Source organism: Scyliorhinus torazame, chromosome 19 (assembly GCF_047496885.1).
Source record: "Scyliorhinus torazame isolate Kashiwa2021f chromosome 19, sScyTor2.1, whole genome shotgun sequence".
NCBI lineage: Eukaryota > Metazoa > Chordata > Chondrichthyes > Carcharhiniformes > Scyliorhinidae > Scyliorhinus > Scyliorhinus torazame.
In genome coordinates this window covers 88,440,355-88,462,967 of record NC_092725.1, presented here as the reverse complement: position 1 = coordinate 88,462,967, position 22,613 = coordinate 88,440,355, and the positions used below count along the sequence as shown (strand labels likewise).

The following is a 22,613-nucleotide window of genomic DNA, read 5'->3' as shown; positions in this document are numbered from 1 at the left end:
TGGCTTGATACAATTCACACCTCTTTAACCTGGGGTTACCCCACCTCTGGATCTGTAAAGATTTAATCACCTGCTAATGCTCGCATTCCTAGCATCTATTAGAAGTCTAGTGCTAGGAAACAGATAGTTGACAGTAACTTTGAAATTTAAAAAAAATATATTTTAAAAAAAAAAGACAAATTTGAATTTTAATTTTAATTAATTGACGCAATGTCAGTTAGAGGGGTGCTGTGCTCTGACTGTGAGATGTGGCAGGTCCGGGAGGCTTCCAGCGTCCCGGATGGCTTCATCTGCAGAAAGTGCACCCAACTGGAGCTCCTCACAGACCGCATGGTTCGGTTGGAGCAGCAATTGGATGCACTTAGGAGCATGCAGGTGGCGGAAAGCGTCATAGATCGCAGTTATGTAAATGTGGTCACACCCAAGGTGCAGGCAGAGAAATGGGTGACCACCAAAAGGGCAGGCAGTCAGTGCAGGAATCCCCTGTGGTTGTCCCCCTCTCGAACAGATATACCCCTTTGGATACTGTCGGGGGGGGATAGCCTATCAGGGGAAAACAGCAGCAGCCAGAGCAGTGGTACCACGGCTGGCTCTGATGTTCAGAAGGGAGGGTCAAAGCGCAGAAGAGTAATAGTAATAGAGGACTCTATAGTCAGGGGCACAGATAGGCGCTTCTGTGGACGTGAAAGAGACTCCAGGATGGTATGTTGCCTCCCTGGTGCCAGGGTCCAGGATGTCTCCGAACGGGTAGAGGGAATCCTGAAGGGGGAGGGCAAACAGGCAGAGGTCGTTGTACATATTGGTACTAACGACATAGGCAGGAAGGGGCATGAGGTCCTGCAGCAGGAGTTCAGGGAGCTAGGCAGAAAGTTAAAAGACAGGACCTCGAGGGTTGTAATCTCGGGATTACTCCCTGTGCCACGTGCCAGTGAGGCTAGAAATAGGAAGATAGAGCAGATAAACACGTGGCTAAACAGCTGGTGTAGGAGGGAGGGTTTCCATTATCTGGACCACTGGGAGCTCTTCCGGGGCAGGTGCGACCTGTATAAGAAGGACGGGTTGCATCTAAACCGGAGAGGCGTAAATATCCTGGCCGCGAGGTTTGCTAGTGTCACACGGGAGGGTTTAAACTAGTATGGCAGGGGGGTGGGCACGGGAGCAATAGGTCAGAAGGTGAGAGCATTGAGGGAGAACTAGGGAATAGGGACAGTGTGGCTCTGAGGCAGAGCAGACGGGGAGAAGTTGCTGAACACAGCGGGTCTGGTGGCCTGAAGTGCATATGTTTTAATGCAAGGAGCATTACGGGTAAGGCAGATGAACTTAGAGCTTGGATTAGTACTTGGAACTATGATGTTGTTGCCATTACAGAGACCTGGTTGAGGGAAGGGCAGGATTGGCAGCTAAACGTTCCAGGATTTAGATGTTTCAGGGGGGATAGAGGGGGATGTAAAAGGGGCGGCGGAGTTGCGCTACTTGTTCGGGAGAATATCACAGCTGTACTGCGAGAGGACACCTCAGAGGGCAGTGAGGCTATATGGGTAGAGATCAGGAATAAGAAGGGTGCAGTCACAATGTTGGGGGTATACTACAGGCCTCCCAACAGCCAGCGGGAGATAGAGGAGCAGATAGGTAGACAGATTTTGGAAAAGAGTAAAAACAACAGGGTTGTGGTGATGGGAGACTTCAACTTCCCCAATATTGACTGGGACTCACTTAGTGCCAGGGGCTTAGACGGGGCGGAGTTTGTAAGGAGCATCCAGGAGGGCTTCTTAAAACAATATGTAGACAGTCCAACTAGGGAAGGGGCGGTACTGGACCTGGTATTGGGGAATGAGCCCGGCCAGGTGGTAGATGTGTCAGTAGGGGAGCATTTCGGTAACAGTGACCACAATTCAGTAAGTTTTAAAGTACTGGTGGACAAGGATAAGAGTGGTCCGAGGATGAATGTGCTAAATTGGGGGAAGGCTAATTATAACAATATTAGGCGGGAACTGAAGAACATAGATTGGGGGCGGATGTTTGAGGGCAAATCAACATCTGACATGTGGGAGGCTTTCAAGTGGCAGTTGAAAGGAATACAGGACCGGCATGTTCCTGTGAGGAAGAAAGATAAATATGGCAATTTTCGGGAACCTTGGATGACGAGTGATATTGTAGGCCTCATCAAAAAGAAAAAGGAGGCATTTGTCAGGGCTAAAAGGCTGGGAACAGACGAAGCCTGCGTGGAATATAAGGAAAGTAGGAAGGAACTTAAGCAAGGAGTCAGGAGGGCTAGAAGGGGGTCACGAAAAGTCATTGGCAAATAGGGTTAAGGAAAATCCCAAGGCTTTTTACACGTACATAAAAAGCAAGAGGGTAGCCAGGGAAAGGGTTGGCCCACTGAAGGATAGGCAAGGGAATCTATGTGAGGAGCCAGAGGAAATGGGCGAGGTACTAAATGAATAATTTGCATCAGTATTCACCAAAGAGAAGAAATTGGTAGATGTTGAGTCTGGAGAAGGGGGTGTAGATAGCCTGGGTCACATTGTGATCCAAAAAGACGAGGTGTTGGGTGTCTTAAAAAATATTAAGGTAGATAAGTCCCCAGGGCCTGATGGGATCTACCCCAGAATACTGAAGGAGGCTGGAGAGGAAATTGCTGAGGCCTTGACAGAAATCTTTGGATCCTCGCTGTCTTCAGGGGATGTCCCGGAGGACTGGAGAATAGCCAATGTTGTTCCTCTGTTTAAGAAGGGTAGCAAGGATAATCCCGGGAACTACAGGCCGGTGAGCCTTACTTCAGTGGTAGGGAAATTACTGGAGAGAATTCTTCGAGACAGGATCTACTCCCATTTGGAAGCAAATGGACGTATTAGTGAGAGGCAGCACGGTTTTGTGAAGGGGAGGTCGTGTCTCACTAACTTGATAGAGTTTTTCGAGGAGGTCACTAAGATGATTGATGCAGGTAGGGCAGTAGATGTTGTCTATATGGACTTCAGTAAGGCCTTTGACAAGGTCCCTCATGGTAGACTAGTACAAAAGGTGAAGTCACACGGGATCAGGGGTGAGCTGGCAAGGTGGATACAGAACTGGCTAGGCCATAGAAGGCAGAGAGTAGCAATGGAGGGATGCTTTTCTAATTGGAGGGCTGTGACCAGTGGTGTTCCACAGGGATCAGTGCTGGGACCTTTGCTCTTTGTAGTATATATAAATGATTTGGAGGAAAATGTAACTGGTCTGATTAGTAAGTTTGCAGACGACACAAAGGTTGGTGGAATTGCGGATAGCGATGAGGACTGTCGGAGGATACAGCAGGATTTAGATTGTCTGGAGACTTGGGCGGAGAGATGGCAGATGGAGTTTAATCCGGACAAATGTGAGGTAATGCATTTTGGAAGGTCTAATGCAGGTAGGGAATATACAGTGAATGGTAGAACCCTAAAGAGTATTGAAAGTCAAAGAGATCTAGGAGTACAGGTCCACAGGTAATTGAAAGGGGCAACACAGGTGGAGAAGATAGTCAAGAAGGCATACGGCATGCTTGCCTTCATTGGCCGGGGCATTGAGTATAAGAATTGGCAAGTCATGTTGCAGCTGTATAGAACCTTAGTTAGGCCACACTTGGAGTATAGTGTTCAATTCTGGTCGCCACACTACCAGAAGGATGTGGAGGCTTTAGAGAGGGTGCAGAAGAGATTTACCAGAATGTTGCCTGGTATGGAGGGCATTAGCTATGAGGAGCGATTGAATAAACTCGGTTTGTTCTCACTGGAACGAAGGAGGTTGAGGGGAGACCTGATAGAGGTATACAAAATTATGAGGGGCATAGACAGAGTGGATAGTCAGAGGCTTTTCCCCAGGGTAGAGGGGTCAATTACTAGGGGGCATAGGTTTAAGGTGAGAGGGGCAAGGTTTAGAGTAGATGTACGAGGCACGTTTTTTACGCAGAGGGTAGTGGGTGCCTGGAACTCGCTACCGGAGGAGGTAGTGGAAGCAGGGACGATAGGGACATTTAAGGGGCATCTTGACAAATATATGAATAGGCTGGGAATAGAAGGATGCGGACCCAGGAAGTGTAGAAGATTGTAGTTTAGTCGGGCAGCATGGTTGGCACGGGCTTGGAGGGCCGAAGGGCCTGTTCCTGTGCTGTACATTTCTTTGTTATTTGTTTGTTCATTGTTTGGCATCTTTGAATTTGTCTATATATGTGTTTCTGGAACAGACCTCTTCATTCACCTGAGGAAGGAGCAGCGCTCCGAAAGCTAGTGACATCGAAACAAACCTGTTGGACTTTAACCTGGTATTGTAAGACTTCTTACTGTGCTCACCCCAGTCCAACGCTGGCATCTCCACATCATATATTGTTGCCGTACCACTTGTTCTCTGCCCCAAGCCTTTGCACCTTGAAGAATAGGCATAACCCAAGAATCTGGCACAATATTAACAGCATTCTAAGGAGGGAAGCACTCGCTTGGAATAGGGCATGAGTGAAGGACTAGAGCCAAAGCCACTTATGCTATTTAAGATTTCCACCATTCTCAGTACTTTTCTCTGACACTCATCTGATCTGCTAAGGACCAACTTGTTTTCTAGTTTTATACATTGTAGTGGATTAAAAAGTTCAATTTTAAAGCGTAAACTCATTTAATATGCAGCTGATTTCCTGTTTACAATATCAGAATTAAATACAAAATTTATAAAAACTTGGTGAGTTAAAAACAAAGTAATTGTTTATTTAGATTAGACAAGTGTACTGATAATGCAGAGTGTACTATGTGAAATACTGAGGTCTTCTTATTTTAAAATCCCAGTAAGTATTTCAGGCTAGGATGGAGAAAGGTAACTGAAAAATGAAAGAGATAAAACAAATGAAAAAGCAAGTTATATCTTACCAAACATGTGCTGCAAAATATACTCAGATCCAAGTGCCCAGATTCAGCCAGATCTACAATTGTCTGGGATAGAAGAATAAATACAACAGCAAAAATAAGCTATGTCTTGCTCAATGCTTGAATTTTAATTTACCTCATACAATGACATATAGCCACAACGACTTCCATATGTACAGGGGGCGGGATTCTCCCCTACACCGGCGGGGCGGGGGGTCCTGGCGGGACGGAGTGGCGTGAACCACTCAGGCGTCGGGCCGCCCCAAAGGGTGGAATCCTCCGCACCTTTGGGGGCTAGGCCTGCCCCGGAATGGTTGGCGCCCCGCCAGCTGGCGTGGAAGGCCTTTGGCGCCACGCCATCTGGGGCCGACGGGACTCTGCCGGCCGGCGCGAGTCCGCGCATGCGCGGAGGGGGTGTCACCTACGCGTCGGCCATGGCGGAGGCTGATGGCCGGAGCGTAGGAAAAGAGTGCCCCCACAGCACAGGCCCGCCCGCGGATCGGTGGGCCCCGACCGCAGGCCAGGCCACCGTGGGGGCACCCCCCCGGGGCCAGATCACCCCATGCCCCCCCCCAGGACCCCGGAGCCCGCCCGCGCCTCTAGTTCCCGCCGGTAAGGGACCTGGTTCAATTTACGCCGGTGGGACTGGCATAGAAGCAGCGGGACTTCGGCCATCGCGGGCTAGAGAATCGCCAGGGGAGTCCGCCGACCGGCGCTATTCCCACCCCCGCCGAATCTCCGATGCCGGAGAATTCGGCGGCCGGCGGGATTCACGGCGGGGGATCGGAGAATCCCGCCCAGTGTCTTTTAACACAGTAAAATGTCAGAAGATACTTCACAGAAAGATAATCCAACAAAAACTGATTCAGAGCCAGAAGAGATGACATTAGGACAGATGATCAAATGTTAGGCCAAAGAGAAAGGTTTTAATTAACGAGCAGAGAGAGGGATGGAGAAGGGAAGGGGTTTAGGGAGGGAATCCCAGAGCATCAAGCAGAGGCAGCTACAGCCACAGCGGGTGGAACATAGGAACAGGAGGAGTAGGCCATTCAGCCCCTCGAGCGTGTGTCCCCCATTTAATGAAATCATGGCTTATGTGTGCCCTAACTCTATATACCTGCCTTTGACCCATATACCTTAATATCTTTGCTTAACAAAAATCTATCTCAGATTTAAAATTAACAACTGATCTAGCTTTAACTGCTGTTTGTGGGGGAGAGTTTCAAACCTCTACCACCCTTCGAGTGAAGAAGTGCTTCCTAACATCTTTCCTGAACGGTTTAGCACTAATTTTTAGACTATGCTCCCTAGTTTTTGAATCTCCGACCAGTGAAAATAGTTTATCTTTATCTACCCTGTCTTTCCTGTTAATATCTTGAATACATTGATCAGATCACCCCATAAACTTCTAAATTCTAGAGAAAACAGGCTTATTTTGTGTAATCTCTCTTCGTAACTTAGCCCCTGTAGTCCAGGTATAATTTTTGTCAACCTACATTGTACTCTCTCCAAGGCCAAAATATCCTTCCTAAGATGTGGTGCCCAGAACTGTTCACAGTACTCCGGTTATTTTCTGCACTTATTAGTGGCATTTTAAGGATCCGTGCACCTGAAACCCCCAAGTCATTTTGGACAGCCACTGAAGGCAGCCTCTTCCTATTTAGACATTTCTCTGCTCTATCCTTTTTTGGTTCAAAAGGGCTACCCTCACACTTGCTTACATTAAATTCCATCTGCCACACTTTTGCACATTCACCTATTCTATCTCCTTGCAATTTTATACTACCATCTAGATTGTCTACAATGCCACCTAACTTTTATCATCTGCAAATTTGGATACATGACTTTCTAACAATAATAATAATCTTTATTAGTGTCACACGTCGGCTTACATTAACACTGCAACACAATAACTTCATTGCAGTGTTAATGTAAGTCTACATTAAGTGTTAAAAAGACAATAAAGCCCCTAGTCACCACACTGCAGCGCCAGTTCGGTTACAGAGGGAGAATTCAGAATGTTCAATTTACCTGACATTCTGAATTCTCCCTCAGTGGACCCGAACAGGGTTGGAGTGTGGGGACTAGCGGATTTTTTCTTTTTATAAAATTGTTTTTATTCAGGTTTTTCTTAAACAAAATTTGGGGCTGGTTTAGCACACTGGGCTAAATTGCTGGCTTTTAAAGCAGACCGAGGCAAACCAGCAGCACGGTTCAATTCCCGTACCAGCCTCCCCGAACAGGCGCCGGAATGTGGCGACTAGGGGCTTTTCACAGTAACTTCATTTGAAGCCTACTTGTGACAATAAGTGATTTTCATTTCATTTCATAACCAATAACAAAAAGGAGAAAATTTAACAAACAGGTGGTTAAAGTCCATTTACAAAAGAAGAGTATACATTCCATACAGTTTCCCACCTATCTCCCCCCCCCCGGATTGCTGCTGCTGACCTTTCAACGTTCTGCCAGAAAGTCAAAGAATGGCTGCCACTGCCTGGAGAACCCCAGGAAGGACCCCCTCAAGGCAAACTTTATCCTCTCAGGGCTGAGAAACCCAGCCATGTCACTAACTCAGGTCTCTACACTTGGGGGCTTCGAGTCCCTCCACATTAACAAGATCCGTCTCCGGGCTACCAGGAAGGCAAAGGCCAGGACATCGGCCTCCTTTGCTTCATGCACTCCCGGATCTTCCGACACCCCAAATATCGCTATCTCCGGACTCGGCTTTACCCGAGCTTCCAAGACCTTGGACATAGCCTTTGCACAGCCCTGCCAGAATTCTTTAAGTGCCGGGCATGCCCAGAACATTTGGACATGGTTTGCTGGGCTCCCTGAGCATCTCACACACCTGTCCTCCACCCCTAAGAACTTGCCCATTCTCACTGTCGTCATGTGTGCCCGGTGGACCACCTTAAACTGAATTAGGCTAAGCCTGGCACAAAATGAGGAATTAACCCTGAATTAACATCAGCCCACAGACCCTCATCCAGCTCCTCCTCCCACTTGCCCCTTCAGCTCCTCCGCCGAGACTTCCTCTGCCTCCTGCAGTTCTTGGTATATGTCCGACACCTTCCCCTCCCCTACCCAGATGCCAGAGACCACCCTGGCCTGGATCCTGCGGGGGGGATAGTAGCGGAATGCCACCACCTGTTTCTTCAGAAAAGCGCGGACTTGGAGGTATCTAAAGGCATTCCCCAGGGGCAGACTAAATTTCTCCTCTAGTACCTTCAGGCTAGGGAAAGTCCCATCTATAAACAGGTCCCCCATCCTTTTGATACCCGCCCTATGCCAACTTTGAAACCCTCCGTCTATCTTGCCCGGCACAAATCTATGATTATGCCGTATCGGGGTCCAGACTGAGGCCCCTTCCTCCCTCCTGTGCCTTCTCCACTGACCCCAGATCCTCAGTACCGCCGTCACCACCGGGCTTGTGGTGTACCATGCCGGCGAGAACGGCAGCGGTGCCGTTATCAGTGCCCCTAAGCTGGTGTCCTCGCATGACGCCGCCTCTAACCGCTTCCACGCTGCCCCCTCGTCCATTACCCATTTCCTAATCATCGTTATATGAGCCGCCCAGTAATAACTGCAGAAGTTCGGCTGCGCCAGCCCTCCTCCCCTCGGCTGCGCTCTAAGAACAGCCTTTTAATTCGCAGGGTCTTGTTTGCCCACACAAATCCCATGATAATCCTGTTCACCCGCTTGAAGAAGGATTTGGGGATGAAGATGGAAAGGCACTGGAAGACGAACAGAAACCTGGGAAGGACCGTCATTTTCACGGACTGCACCCTACCTGCCAGGGAAAGCGGGAACCTGTCCCACCTTTTGAAGTCTCCCTCCATCTGCTCTACCAGCCGAGGTAGATTGAGCTTGTGTAGGGCACCCCAATTCCAAGTCACCTGTATACCCAAGTACCGAAAGCTCCTCTCCATCCTCTTGAGCGGGAGCTCCCCCAGTCTCTCCTCCTGTCCCCTCGCATGGATCACAAATAGCTCACTTTTCCCCACGTTCAACTTGTACCTCGAGAAACTCCCGAAGTCCTTTAGGATCCGCCTGACCTCCCCATCCCCTCTAGTGGGTCCGAAATATACAGGAGCAGGTCGTCTGCGTAGAGCAAAACACGATGCTCCCCCCCGCCCCCCTTCCCCGCCGAACCAGCCCCCTCCAGTTACTTGACATCCTCAAAGCCATGGCCAACGGCTCAATTGCCAGGGCAAATACCAGCGGACAGGGGGCACCCCTGCGTCGTCCCTCGGTGTGCCGGAAATACTCCGACCTCAGTCGGTTCGTGGACACACTTGCTACGGGGTCCTGGTACAGTAGTTTGACCCACCCTATGTATTCCTCACCAAATCCAAATCTACTTAACGCTTCCCACAGGTACTCCCACTCCACCCGATCGAAGGCTTTCTCCGCATCCATTGCAGCCACTACTTCTGCGTCCCCTCCTTCTGAGGGCATCATAATAATGTTTAGGAGCCTCCGCACGTTCGTGTTCAATTGCCTGCCCTTGACAAACCCTGTCTGATCCTCGTCAATCACCCCCGGGACACAGTCCTCTATTCTGGTGGCCAAGATCTTAGCCAGCAGTTTGGCACCTACATTTAGGTGCGATATCGGCCTGTAGGACCTACACTGCAACAGATCCTTGTCTCGCTTAAGGATGAGCGAGATCGAAGCCCGCGACATCGACGGGGGGGAGGGTTCTCATCTCCTTGGCCTCGTTGAAGATTCTTAGCAGGAGTGGGCTCAGCAGCTCCGAGAATTTCTTGTAGAATTCTACAGGGTAACCGTCTGGTCCAGGGGCCTTGCCCGACTGCATATTCTCCAAGACTTAACTATCTCCTCCAACTCAATCGGGGCCCCCAATCCCTCCAACAGCTCCTCGTCCAACCTTGGGAACCTCAATTGGTCCATAAATTGCTTCATCCCTTCCCTCCCCTCCGGGGGCTCTGACAAATACAGCTCGCAGTAGAACTCCTTAAAGACTTTGTTCATCTCTTCCGGGCTCAGGACCATGTTACCCACCTTATCCCTAACACCCCCAATTTCCCTGGCCGCCTCCCTCCTTCGAAGTTGGTGCGCCAGCAACCGACTCGCTTTCTCCCCATACTCATATACTGCCCCTTTCACCTTCCTCAGCTGTGCCTCTGCTTTCCCTGTGGTCAGCAGGTCAAACTCCGCCTGCAAACTCTGACGCTCCTTTAGCAGCCCCTCCTCGGGGGTCTCCGCATACCTCCTGTCTACCCTGAATATCTCTCCCACTAACCTCTCCCTCTCCACCCTATCCTCCTCTGTGGGACCTGTTAGAGATTAACTCCCCTCTGATAACTCCCTTCAAAGCCTCCCAGACCGTAGTCACTGTTACCTCTCCTGTATCGTTTGTTGTCACATAGTTCTGGATGCTCCTCCTAATCCACCCACAGACCTCCTCATCCGCCAACAGTCCCACGTTCAATCTCCAGAGAGTGCATCTCCTGTAGCATGGCTGCGTCTGCCTTTAATCCCTTTAAGTGCGAGAACACGCGGGTCCTTTTGACCGGCCCATTTAGACCCCTTACATTCCATGTGATCAGCCTTGTCGGCGGGTTAACTACCTCCCTGCCGACTAGCCATCTCCTTTTTTCGCCCAGCTACATGCCCGCGCCCCACACTCACTCAAGCCCTCCCGCCGGAGGCTCTCAGTCTATTCCCGAAAGTTGGCTCCCCTTCAGCCAGCAAAGCAGCATCGCCCCCCCCAACAACCCCTATCCCACACTTAACATTAACTCTTCCCCACTGCACTTCCGTAAGTCAGCTGACTCATGCTGACCCCGGCCGCTCCCGCCTCTACCTCCAATCCTACTGTTGTCTCCTTCTTCGGGCCCCCAACCTCCCCCACAGGGTAAGAGAGAGAGAGCCACCTCATTCCTCCCATGTAACAAGAAAAAAAAACGAAAGGAAGAAAAACAAAGAAAACAACTAACAAACTCCAGGCGTTGCCCCGAACGACGCACGACATCCCCCACCTGGCGAGCTGCCCCACCTGGCGAGCTGCCCCACCTGGCGAGCTGCCCCACCTGGCGAGCTGCCCCACCTGGCGAGCTGCCCCACCTGGCGAGCTGCCCCACCTGGCGAGCTGCCCCACCTGGCGAGCTGCCCCACCTGGCGAGCTGCCCTAACTGATGGGCCCATCTCCCCCTTCTGCGGCGTGGCTCCGTGAAAGCAGAGAGCTGGCCCCGAGGGCAAAAACAAAGAGAGAACAGGGCAAAGCAGCATAACATAGCCCCCTCCAACCGCCTCCCCAGCCCCCATACAACTTACAATCTTATATTAGGATAACACCCGGTTACACCTCTTCACCCAGGCGTTCACCCGGCCCATTAGTTCAAGCCCAACTTCTCAATCTGGATGAATGTTCACGCCTTGTCCGGCGTATCAAAGTAGTGGTGCCGGTCTTGGTACGTGACCCACAGCCTCGCCAGATGTAGCAGCCCAAACTTCACCCCTTTGTCGTGGAGGGCAACCTTGGCCCGGTTGAATCCCGTACGCCTCTTAGCCAGATCTGCTCCCAGTCCTGGTAAATTCGAATCTCAGTTCTCCCATTTACTGCTTCGCTCCTTCTTTGCCCACCGCTGGACACGTTCCTTGTCTGTGAAGCGGTGAAATCTTATCACCATGGCCCTCGGTGGTTCGTTCGCTCTAGGCTTCCTCGCCAGGACTCTGTGCTTCCCGTCCAGTTCCAGGGGCCGCGGGAAGGCCCCCGCGCCCATCAGCGACCCCAGCATCGTGGTCACAAATGCGCTCGCATCCGACCCCTCTGCACCTTCGGGGAGGCTCAGGATTCGCAGGTTCTGCCTCCTCGACCTATTTTCAAGGTCTTCCAGTTTCTCCTGCCATCTTTTGTGCAGGGCCTGGCGCGCCTCCACCCTGACCGCCAGGCCCAAGATCTCATCCTCATTTTCAGAGACCTTTTTTTCCACCTCTTTGATCGCCTTCTCCTGCATCTTCTGAGTCTCCACCATCCTTTCCATGGAAGCCTTCATAGGGGCCAGCATGTCCGTCTTGAGCTCTGTGAAGCAGCTTCTCAGGAACTCCTGCTGCTCCCGCGACCACTGTGCCCACGCCTCCTGGTCTGCGCCGGCCACCATTTTGTCGTTTCGCACCCGTTCCCCTCATTTCACCGATCCAGCCTTCTTTACTGCCCCACTCCTGGTCCATTCCATACAGCGCTCACCAGCGTTTACTGCCCCACCGGGGATCACCGCCAAAGTGCCGCTAAAGGTCCGTTGACGGGCCCAAATGTCCGATCTTGGCGGGATCTGCTGAACGTGCGACCTACCCGGGCATGGCCGCAACCGGAAGTCGGACGAGCGGATTTTCACAGTAACTTCATTGCAGTGTTAATGTAAGCCTACTTGTGACAATAATAAAGATTAATATTATTATAATCATGCTGTGACTCATTTGATCCCAGTGACTAAGATAATACCAAATACAGCCACGAGGAGGAGCTAAAACCTTACTTTCATTTGAGCAAGTGCTCAATTTAAGGTGGTTGCCTTAAAATATGACAGCTATATATTTGAGCCAACTATATAACCAAGTTAAGAGAGATTGCTGACTGAATGATCCTCTAATCCAACTACAGCGTGGAAGTTATAACATTTATTAAAGCACAAGACTTTAACAAACTGACAGAATTGGATATCCAGGAAAGGCCTGTGTGTTAGATAAACAGAGGAGAAAGGAATAGAGGGATATGCTGAAAATAGACGAACAGGGGGTGGGAGGAGGCTCATGTGGAACACAGACACTGGCATGGTCCTGCTGGGCTGAACAATCTGTTTCAGTACTGTTTAATCCATGCTCCTGATTCTCACTGGAATGAAAAGACTCCAATCTCATAGCCCTTTGTAACATCCACCATTCAAGGAGCTCAGGGAGTGAGTCAGCCCTTTGTTTCCCAGATTGTGCTGTCAATAGTATATTTTTGAACTGTAGTCACTGTTACAATGCAGGAAATGTGACACTCATTTTGCACAGCAAGATCATGTGATCATTCTTGGATAATCTTTTTTTAATCATGTTGATTGAGGGATAAACATTAGCCAAGACATCGGGGGAAGGTAAATGGGATCATTGACATTAGAGGCAGTTGGAGCCTTAGTTTAATGTTTGATCCAAAGGACCGCAGCTCAGAAAATGCAGTTCTCCCCAGAATTAATCTACCATGCACGGTAGCATAGTGGTTAGCACTGTGGCTTCACAGCGCCAGGGTCCCAGGTTCGATTCCCCGCTGGGTCACTGTCTGTGCAGAGTCTGCATGTTCTCCCCGTGTCTGCGTGGGTTTTCTCCAGGTGCTCCGGTTTCCTCCCACAATCCAAAGACGTGCAGGTTAGGTGGATTGGTCATGATAAATTGCCTTTAGTGCCCAAAAAGGTTAGGAGGGGTTATTGGGTTAGGGGGATAGGGTGGAAGTGAGGGCTTAAGTGGGTTGGTGCAGACTCGATGGGGTAAATGGCCTCCTTCTGCACTGTATGTTCTATGAACTGATGGAATGAAAGTCACTTTTGCTGGTGTGCTGGCTGTAACAGTTCTTTGAGGGAGTTGCCTAGTTCCGATGTTTTAACTATTTCCAACAACTATTGTCTCTTTAAATTGTCTATTGGTCATGCAGAAGTGAGTATATTATAAAATCATTGAATGCTACAGCACAGAAGGAGGCCATTCCATAAGAGCATAAGACATAGAGGCAGAATTAGGCCACTCGAGTCTGCTCTGCCATTCAATCATGGCTGATACTTTTCTCCTCCCCATTCTCTGCCTTCTCCCTATAACCCCTGTTCCCTTATTAATCAAGAACCTATCTATTTCTGTCTTAAAGACACTCAGTGATTTGGCCTCCACAGCCTTCTGCGGCAAAGAGTTCCACAGATTCACCACCTTCTGGCTGAAGAAATTCCTCCTCATCTCTGCTTTAAAGGATCGTCCCTTAGTCTGAGTTCTAGTTTTTCCTACAAGTGGAAACATCCTCTCCATGTCCACTCTATCCAGGCCTCACAGTATCCTGTAAGTTTCAATAAGATCCCCCCTCATCCTTCTAAACTCCAATGAGTACAGACCCAGAGTCCTCAACCGTTCCTCATACGACAAGCTGTTCATTCCAGGGATCATTCTTGTGAACCTCCTCTGGATCCTTTCCCCCCATTGCCTCTGTATCGGCTCTTTCAAAGAGCAATCCAGTTAGTCCCAAAGCTATTCCCTCCTTCAAATACTTATCCAATTCCCTTTTGAAAGTTACCGTTGAATCCGTATTCAGCACCCTATTAGGAAGTGCATCCCAAATCATAACCACCTATGTAAAAGTAAAAGCTTTTCCTCAGGTCCCCTCTGGGTAAATTATGACAGCCGCTTTGAAAACAACTGCCAAATAGCTAAAAATGCTAATGCCATTAAAGCCAATAGAATAAAGCACACCAGGCCACTAGGCTTTAATTTAAGAGGGAATTGAATTATGAAGTAGGGAGGTTATGGAAAACCTGTATCCAACCTTAGTTAGTTAAGACTACTGCATGCTGTCCCAGTCAACATATTTGCAGAGGCACTGGAGAAGGTGCAAAGAAGGATTACAAGGACAATATTGAACTGCAGAGGATGTAGATATCAGAAGAGGCTGAGGGCAGGTAGACTTAGGTGTCACTTAATGGAGGTCTTTAAAATTATGAAAGGTCCCAACAGAGTAGAACTAAGAAAATATTCCTTTGTGTGGTGAAAATCACAGCTAGGGATCGTCAATACAAAACAGTCACCAAGAAATCCAAGAGGGAATTCAGAAGAAACATCTTCACCCGAAGAGTGGTGCGAATGTGGAAATCATGACCGCAGAGAGCGGTTGAAATGAATGGTAGAGATGCGTTTTTCATTATTTCTGCTAGCAAGGCAGGTGTCATGGGAATGTCACGGGCTTTTGACTTATCACATGGCTTCAGTGATGTCATTTTGATGTGGGTGGAGTTGAGCTGTGGCCGAGGTTTTGTTTTAGTTTCATTTTCAAATTTGGCTGCTGTGGACTCAGTCAGAGAAAAGAAGTGTTTTTTTCCTGTCTCTCTATTTTCATTTTAAATATCTGTTCCAGTAAAAAACCCATTGATTATAGCTACCTGCCTTGGTAACTTATAGTTTGCCTTCCGTAAGGGCTTAAACCTGCTGATGAGACGGGGTCAGAATCTCAGGAAAAGCCTGTCATATTCAAGTGAGAATGCAGGGTGCTGGGCCACGTCCTTGAAAAGGAGTTTTTGGTTTATGGGATTTTGTTTTTGAATTGGAACAGTTAAGGGGGAATTCATTAAGCTTTATACATAGATTACTATAGCTGTGTGGGGTCTTTATGTTTGTAATTGATAAAAATTCTTACTGTATATTTATATCTATATGTTAACTAAGTTCTTAGAATAAAGCTTGTTTTGATTAAAGTATTTAGGAAGACTGTTAAATCACACCTTAAGTGAAGGCTCTTGTGCTCATCCTAGCCAAATTCAACATAAAGGTTGTAGGTTAGGTGGACTTCATAATATACTTTAGAGTTTCTAAACCCTGGCCCATAACACAAGTATTTATTGCCTGTTCCTAATTGCTAGAACTGAATAGTTTCTGAGGCCATTTCAAAGGTAAATTAAGAGTCAACTACATTGCTGTGGGTCTGGAGTCACATGTTGGGCAGCAGATTTCCTTCCCCAAAGGATGTCAGTGAACCAGATGGGGTTTTACAACAATCGATGTAGTTTTATGGGTTAGGATTTTTCAGTCCCGCCAGTGGTGGGCATTGACAGGATCATTTGGCAGGATCTAAAAATTTAGAGAGTGGCCAAAAGTCAGCTGATGACTGACAGGACTGGAATTTGCACGTTTTTCCCCGTGTCTGCGTGGGTTTCCTCCGGATGCTCCGGTTTCCTCCCACAGTCCAAAGGTGTGCAGGTTAGGTGGATTGGCCATGATCAATTGGCCCTTAAGTGTCCAGGGATTTGCAGGTTAGGTAGGGTTACAGGGATAGGGTGGAGAAGTGGGCCTAGTTGGAACCCTTTCAGATGGTTGGTGCAGAATCAATGGGCCAAATGGCCTCCTTCTGTGCTGTCCGGTTCTATGAATTCCACCAGCTGTCATGGTGGGACTTGAACCCCTGTTCCCAGGACAGTAGCCTAGGCTTCTGGATTGTTAGTCCAATGACACTGCTACTGTCTCCCCTTAAAGTTAGGCTGCAGAAAGGAAGATGATGGAAGGAGATTCATGTAGAACGTGAATGCCAGCATGGACAGATTGGGTTAAATGGTCTGCATGTGCTGTAGATTCGACATAATTTTATGTGACATCATGTCTCAAATGACTCAGAAACTATGCTCAAAAATGTTTGCTTCTTTTCAATTTTGGCAGAAAGTAGTTGCTGAGTTTCCAACACCACCCTCCACCCCCCTCCAACCTGCCAAATCTCCCCCTCCAGCCAGGCATGCCATGGACTAACCTCCGTGTATAAACAAAGCAGCTTCACAAGTCAGCCAAGGATATTGTTGCCACTCTCACGTTTGAAGAGTGGCAAACAAAACATACTGAATAACACAGAGCAGGATGTTCCTGTGTCAATATAATGACTAGGTTACAGTCCAGTTAGGGGGACAGCCAATCAGTGAAATGAAGATGCAAAGACAACCGTTTTAATTCGATGAATTACCCAGATTTATATTAAACAACTGCCAAAACAGCTAGAAGTTGCTTAAATAGTTGCAGTATTTCCAAGGTTCGCTTGATAACTTTTATACATGAAATAATTAAAGTGGTCGGCATCGCCACCGGGGGTAGCAGCGCATGGTTGGGTGACCTGTACGACTTCCTGCGGTTAGAGAAGTTAAAGTATGAGTTAAGGGGCTCAGCAGGGGAGTTTGAGAAAAGGTGGGGGATGTTTGTGAAAGAACAGAATTGAGTCAAACTAAAAGGGGTTCTGTTCACTTTTGCAACTACCTGCAGACGCAAATAAATACTGATGTGACTGTAACCCAACGCTAAATATAAAGTTTCTTTGAATTGGAATCTACTTCTAAATAAGGTTGAACTTAGTCCTTTGTAAAGGTTAATCATGCCCTTTTTTAACAGGATCTGAATTACAGTAACTGATATTTTGTCACCTTGACCACACATATTATTCATATGACCAGTGAAGAAAGTATGGAGCAATCACAATATGACTCAGTCTCGTGATAGTGCTTTCATGGATCATAATGTATGGTTTACAGGTTCAGGAACTGCAAATGACTAACTCCTTTTTACCTTCTTCTTTTGTTCTTCTGTGGCTTTGATGACCCCTGGGTCTGATTTCCATGACTTTCCAAAATTGTAGAAGAGTCCAACGCTATTGACAAGAAATGGGAGGTGAACAGACAGAACAGGAAGATGTTTTTTGGTGTTAAGGAATTAAAGATTGAGGCGCCAAAGTTTGGAGCTGTAAGATTTATGCTTCCTTCCCATTACAATGAAGCTTTACAACCGCTAGTTCCACAATTTGTGCTTCCCACATGTACAATACAATTATAGCCAGTCGTGTCAAACGTGTCCTACATATACAGAAAAACATCAATTCTTGGTCTCTTCTCTGCCAAGTTACTTTGTTACATAGACAGTGTAAGCAGATACTGGGGCAGGGACCAGGAGAAAATCACATCTTCACCATTTACTTCCAAACAGTCATGACACTGGACAGAATATCAAAACAACACGGATGGACAAATGCACCTCCTCAACTGGAACTTGTGCATTCACAACCCCCTGCCACATCCCATCTCACCTCCCCATGAAAAACTCAGAGGAAAGAAATGATCAAACTGACTTTCAAAAGGATATCAGTCCACAGCCAGAAGAACCACGTAGCATACATCCAGAATTTTGTTGCCAAGTAGATTCCAAGAGGAAGTGCACTGTGCATGGAGTGATCAAAGAAAGATCTGAAAGAGACAATAATGTCAATACAGTGCATGTTGCTCATCCTGACTATCATCATCACCTCAACAGCTTGACATATGTTAGCGATGGCATCAACAAGTTTATGCTTTGTTTTTTTAAATCCGTGAGCCCTTGTACTACTCTCACAATTTATAGATCATGGAATTTTTACAGAAAGGATGGAGGACATTTGACCAATTGTGAGTGTGTTGCTCTCTGAATGCACAATTCACCTCATGCCACTCCCCTGCCTTTTCCCACAGTCCTGCAAAATTTTCTTTTTGTTAGGAAAACAAAGGTAGTTTTAAGGGATTTATACTTAAATTGCAAATACGGTTTAGTTTTAAATGGGATTAATTTAATGTTTCTGTGGAAGGAAGGGTAAAACCTATTGTTAGATTCATGCTGGGGTTTGTATGTGTGGGGTTGTTTAAGTTCCAACTGTGTTTCTATTGTGCTTAGAGAGAATAAATGGTAGCAGTCGTTTGCTTAGCATCTGAAGGCCTTGAAAGGTCGAAAAGCTTCTGGATATATTGCAGCTGGAGATAGGACACTGGGGAGTGAACATCGCTCAACTCTGCCAAAAGCTGGACAGGGCAGGGGAGTTGTAAAGTTGCAAGCTTCTGAGGGAACAAGTTACAATCCAGATAAACAGGGTATTGAGACAGAGAGAATGTCTTAAGACGAATGAAGTTAAAAAGGTTTAGTTCAGAAGAATTCAAGGAAGAGTAAACATAGTGGGCGGGATTCTCCACTCCCGCGCCGAAATGGCCGCGCCATCGCGAACGCCGTCGAGGTTCACAACGGCGCGAAACGGCCCCGACCGATTCAGGCCCTGACAATGGGCCAGGATCGGGGCCGCGTTATCTACACCAGCCAGGCCTTGTCGCCCGCGTAAAGGCGGCACCGCATAGATGACGCGGCCGGCGCCGCATAACGGGCGTCATCCGCGCATGCGTGGTTGCCGTCCTCTCTAAGTCCGCCCCGCAAGAAGATGGCGGACGGATCTTGCGGGGCCACCGAAGGAAAGAGGTCCTCCTTCAGAGAGGACGGCCCGACGATCGGTGGGCACCGATCGTGGGCCACCCCACATTTCAGGTACCCCCCCCGGTGCAGGATCCCCCCTCGCCCCCCCGCCAGCGTTCACGCACAGCTCACGACGGCAGCGACCAGGTGTGGACGGCGCCGGGGGGAACCCGCCGTTTTGGCCTGGCCGCTCGGCCCATCCGGGCCTGAGAATAGCGGGGGTGCCGGAGAATCGCCATTTTGGGTGTCTCCGGCGATTCTCCGGCCCGCGAAACTCGACCGGGCCGTTCCCGCCGCTTGGGAGAATCGCGGGAGGGCGTCGGACCGGCGTCCCAGGAAATTTTGGCGGCGCGGGCGATTCTCCCAACCGGCGCAGGAGTGGAGAATCTCGCCCTAGGTTTAAGGTGGGGCAGCAGACTTCAGGGGTAATCAAATGTATGATTCTGGAATCTAGAGTTAAAGCATTTGTGAACAGTTTGTACAGCAGTCAAGACAAATAAATTCTAATGGGGTTAGTGTAAAATCCTGGGCTGGATTTACTGTTAAATGTGGAGCAGAAGTTTTGTTTAAAAGAATCAATTGTAAAACCTGGACTAGACTTTTGAATGCAAACCACTAATAGAAAGCATTATTGTGAACAAAGATTTTAAAGCATGTTTTCGGGAGGGGAGTTTGGAAACTCTCAAGTGACAATCATCTGGGAGGATTCCGAGGTGAAATCCACAGACACTGGTTTCAGAGCAGAGTGTGTGTATTTTACCACAGCTAATCTGTTTAAAAGGGGCTTTGTGTTAGTGAGTATTGTAGTACTACTATTGTACTACTATTGTAGTTTAAGATTTGATTTGATTTATTGTCACAACTACCGAAGTACAGTGAAAAGTATTTTTCTGCGGCCGAGGGAACGTACGTACACAGTACGTACATAGTAGACAAAAAGAATAATCAACAGAGAACATTGACAAATGGTACATCGACAAACAGTGATTGGTTACAGTGAGGAACAAGGGGCCAAACAAAGCAAATACATGAGCAAGAGCAGCATAGGGCGTCATGAATAGTGTTGTTACAGAGAACAGATCAGTCCGAGGGGAAGTCGTTGAGGAGTCTTGTAGCTGTGGGGAAGAAGCTGTTTCTATGTCTGGATGTGCGGGTCTTCAGACTTCTGTACCTTCTGCCTGATGGAAGGGTCTGGAAGAAGGCAATGTCTGGGTGGGAAGGGTCTCTGATAATGCTGTCTGCCTTCCTGAGGCAGAGGGAGGTGTGTACAGAATCAATGTGAGGGTGGCAAGCTTGTGTGATGCATTGGGCTGAGTTCACCACACTCTGCAGTTTCTTGCGATCTTGGACCGAGTAGTTGCCATACCAAGCTGTGATGCAGCTGGATAGGATGCTCTCTATCACACATCTGTAGAAGTTTGTGAGAGTCGATGCAGACATGCCAAATTTCTTTAACTTCCGTAGGAATTAGAGACGTTGTTGGGCTTTGTTGACTGTTGCATCAACATGAATTGGCCAGGTCAGACTATTGGTGATGGTGACCCCCAGGAACTTAAAGCTATCGACCATCTCTACTTCGGAGCCATTGATGCAGATGGAAGTGTGTGATGTGCTGAAGTCGATGATCAGTTCCTTGGTCGTTCCGACATTTACAGAGAGATTTAGAGATGTACCTTGTAATCCATGCTAATCTTAAAATCTATGTATATTTGTTAAGCTAAGGGAGGAGGTAAGGAGTAATGCATAATAATCTAACTTTACACATTTAATGATTTTCTGTTCTTGTAAAATTAATTAGTGGTCCTGTGACTCTGTTCCTCCAGTTTCTCATGTCGCCCTTGCATCTTTCGGCAATTACCTTAAATCAGTGCCTTCCACTAAGGGAACAGTTTCTCCCCATCTACTCTGTCCCAACCGCTCACCAGTTTGAATACTTCTATCAAACTTTCTCTTCTTTAAGGAGAACAATCGTAACTTCTTCAATCTATATAAGCAACTGAAGTTCCTCACCCCAGGAACCATTTATGTGAAACTTTTCTACACTCTCTAATGCCTTCATATACTTCCTAAGGTGTGGAGCCCAGAACTGGATGCAATATTCCAGCTGAGGCTAAACCCATGTTTGATACAGGTTGTTTTATTTGATAAACAATTTTAATGAGGTATTTTTTGGCATTGTAAACAGTAGAATTACAGATCGAGAAAACAAAAGGACTGTACAATAAACAAAGTACATAGTGCAATTGCCGTAACCCGTCCCACCCAGATCTGCCTGATTGACCCCCTATACTACATTCCCCTAACCCCCCCCCCCACTCCTGCTGACGATTAATTCTCCGCAAAGAAGTCAATGAATGGTTGCCACCTCCGGGCGAACCCTAACAACGACCCTCTCAAGGCAAACTTGATTTTCTCCAAGCCCAGGAAACTCGCCATGTCTGACAGCCAGGCATCCGACTTCGGGGGCTTTGAGTCCCTCCAAGCTGGAAGTATCCGTCTCTGGGCTACGAGGGAAGCAAAGGCCAAGACGTCGGCCTCTTTCTCCCCCTGGACTTCCGGGGCCACTGAAACCCCCAAAATCGCCACCTCTGGACCCATTTCCACCCTTATGTTCAATACTCTAGACATGACGTCCTCGAACCCCTGCCAGTGTCTCCTAAGTTTTGGACACGCCTAAAACATGTGGACATGGTCTGCCGGTCCTCTCAGACACGTACACACCTGTCCTCTACGCCGAAGAATCTGCTCATCCGGGACACTGTCATGTGGGCCCGGTGAACGACCTTAAATTGAATCAGGCTGAGCTGCACATGTCCCATTAACATTGCTCAGTGCGTCTGCCCACAGTCCTTCCTCAATCTCCCCTCCCAACTCCTCCTCCCATTTATGCCTCAGCTCCTCAGTCTGCGCCTCCTCCGCCCTCATGAGCTCCTTGTAAATATCCGAGACACCCCTCCCCCACCCATCCTCTAGACACTGCCATATCTTGGATCCCCCTTAGTGTCAAGAGTGGAAAAGATGGCACCTGCCTGCGCAAAAAGTCCCGCACCTGAATATACTGGAATTCATTCCCCCTTGTCAACCCACACTTGGCCTCCAGCGCCCTCAAGCTAGGGAAGCCCCTATCCAAGAACAAATCTCCCATCCGCTCAATCCCCGCCCTCTGCCATATCCAACCTCCCCGGGGCAAACCAATGGTTGTCACATATCAGGGACCAAACCAATGCTCCCGTTGCTCCCACGTGCCTCCTCCATTGTCCCCAAATTCGAAGGGCCGCCACCACTACAGGACTGGTGAAGAAGCGCGCCGGCGGGAACGGCAGAGGCATCATCACCAACGCCCCCAGACTGGTACCCCTACATGAGGCTGCCTCCACCCACTCCCAAGTCGACCCCACCCCACCACCCACTTCCTTATCATGGCTATGTTAGCCGCCCAATAATAGTTGCTGAAATTCGGCAGTGCCCCCGGTTCCGCTCGAGCATCACCCTCATCACCCGCCCATACAAAGCCCAAAATGATCTTGCTTACCCTCTTAAAAAAGGAACGTGGAATGAAAGTGGGGAGGCACTGGAACACGAATAAGAACCTCGGGAGGACCGTCATTTTAACTGTCTGTACTCTCCCAACTAACGACAGCGGGAGCGCATCCCACCTCCGAAACTGCCCTCGCATTTGGTCTACCAGCCGGGACAGATTCAGCTTGTGCAGTCGACCCCAATCCTGCGCCACTTGCAGGTACTTGAAACTGTCCC

General features: G+C 48.4%; 1 protein-coding gene across 2 annotated transcripts in view; it reads right to left on the bottom strand.

Moving 5' to 3' along the window:
* zdhhc17 (zDHHC palmitoyltransferase 17) overlaps nt 1-22,613 on the bottom strand; it is a 168,286-nt gene that overhangs the window by 13,808 nt on the left and 131,865 nt on the right. For both annotated transcript variants that reach the window (XM_072484710.1, XM_072484709.1), the window contains exons 10-12: nt 17,733-17,833; nt 17,163-17,287; nt 4,872-4,934 (exon numbers count right to left, since the gene is read on the bottom strand). In XM_072484710.1, coding sequence (XP_072340811.1) covers nt 4,872-4,934; nt 17,163-17,287; nt 17,733-17,833 — 289 coding nt within the window. The remainder of the gene's footprint in view (nt 1-4,871; nt 4,935-17,162; nt 17,288-17,732; nt 17,834-22,613) is intronic.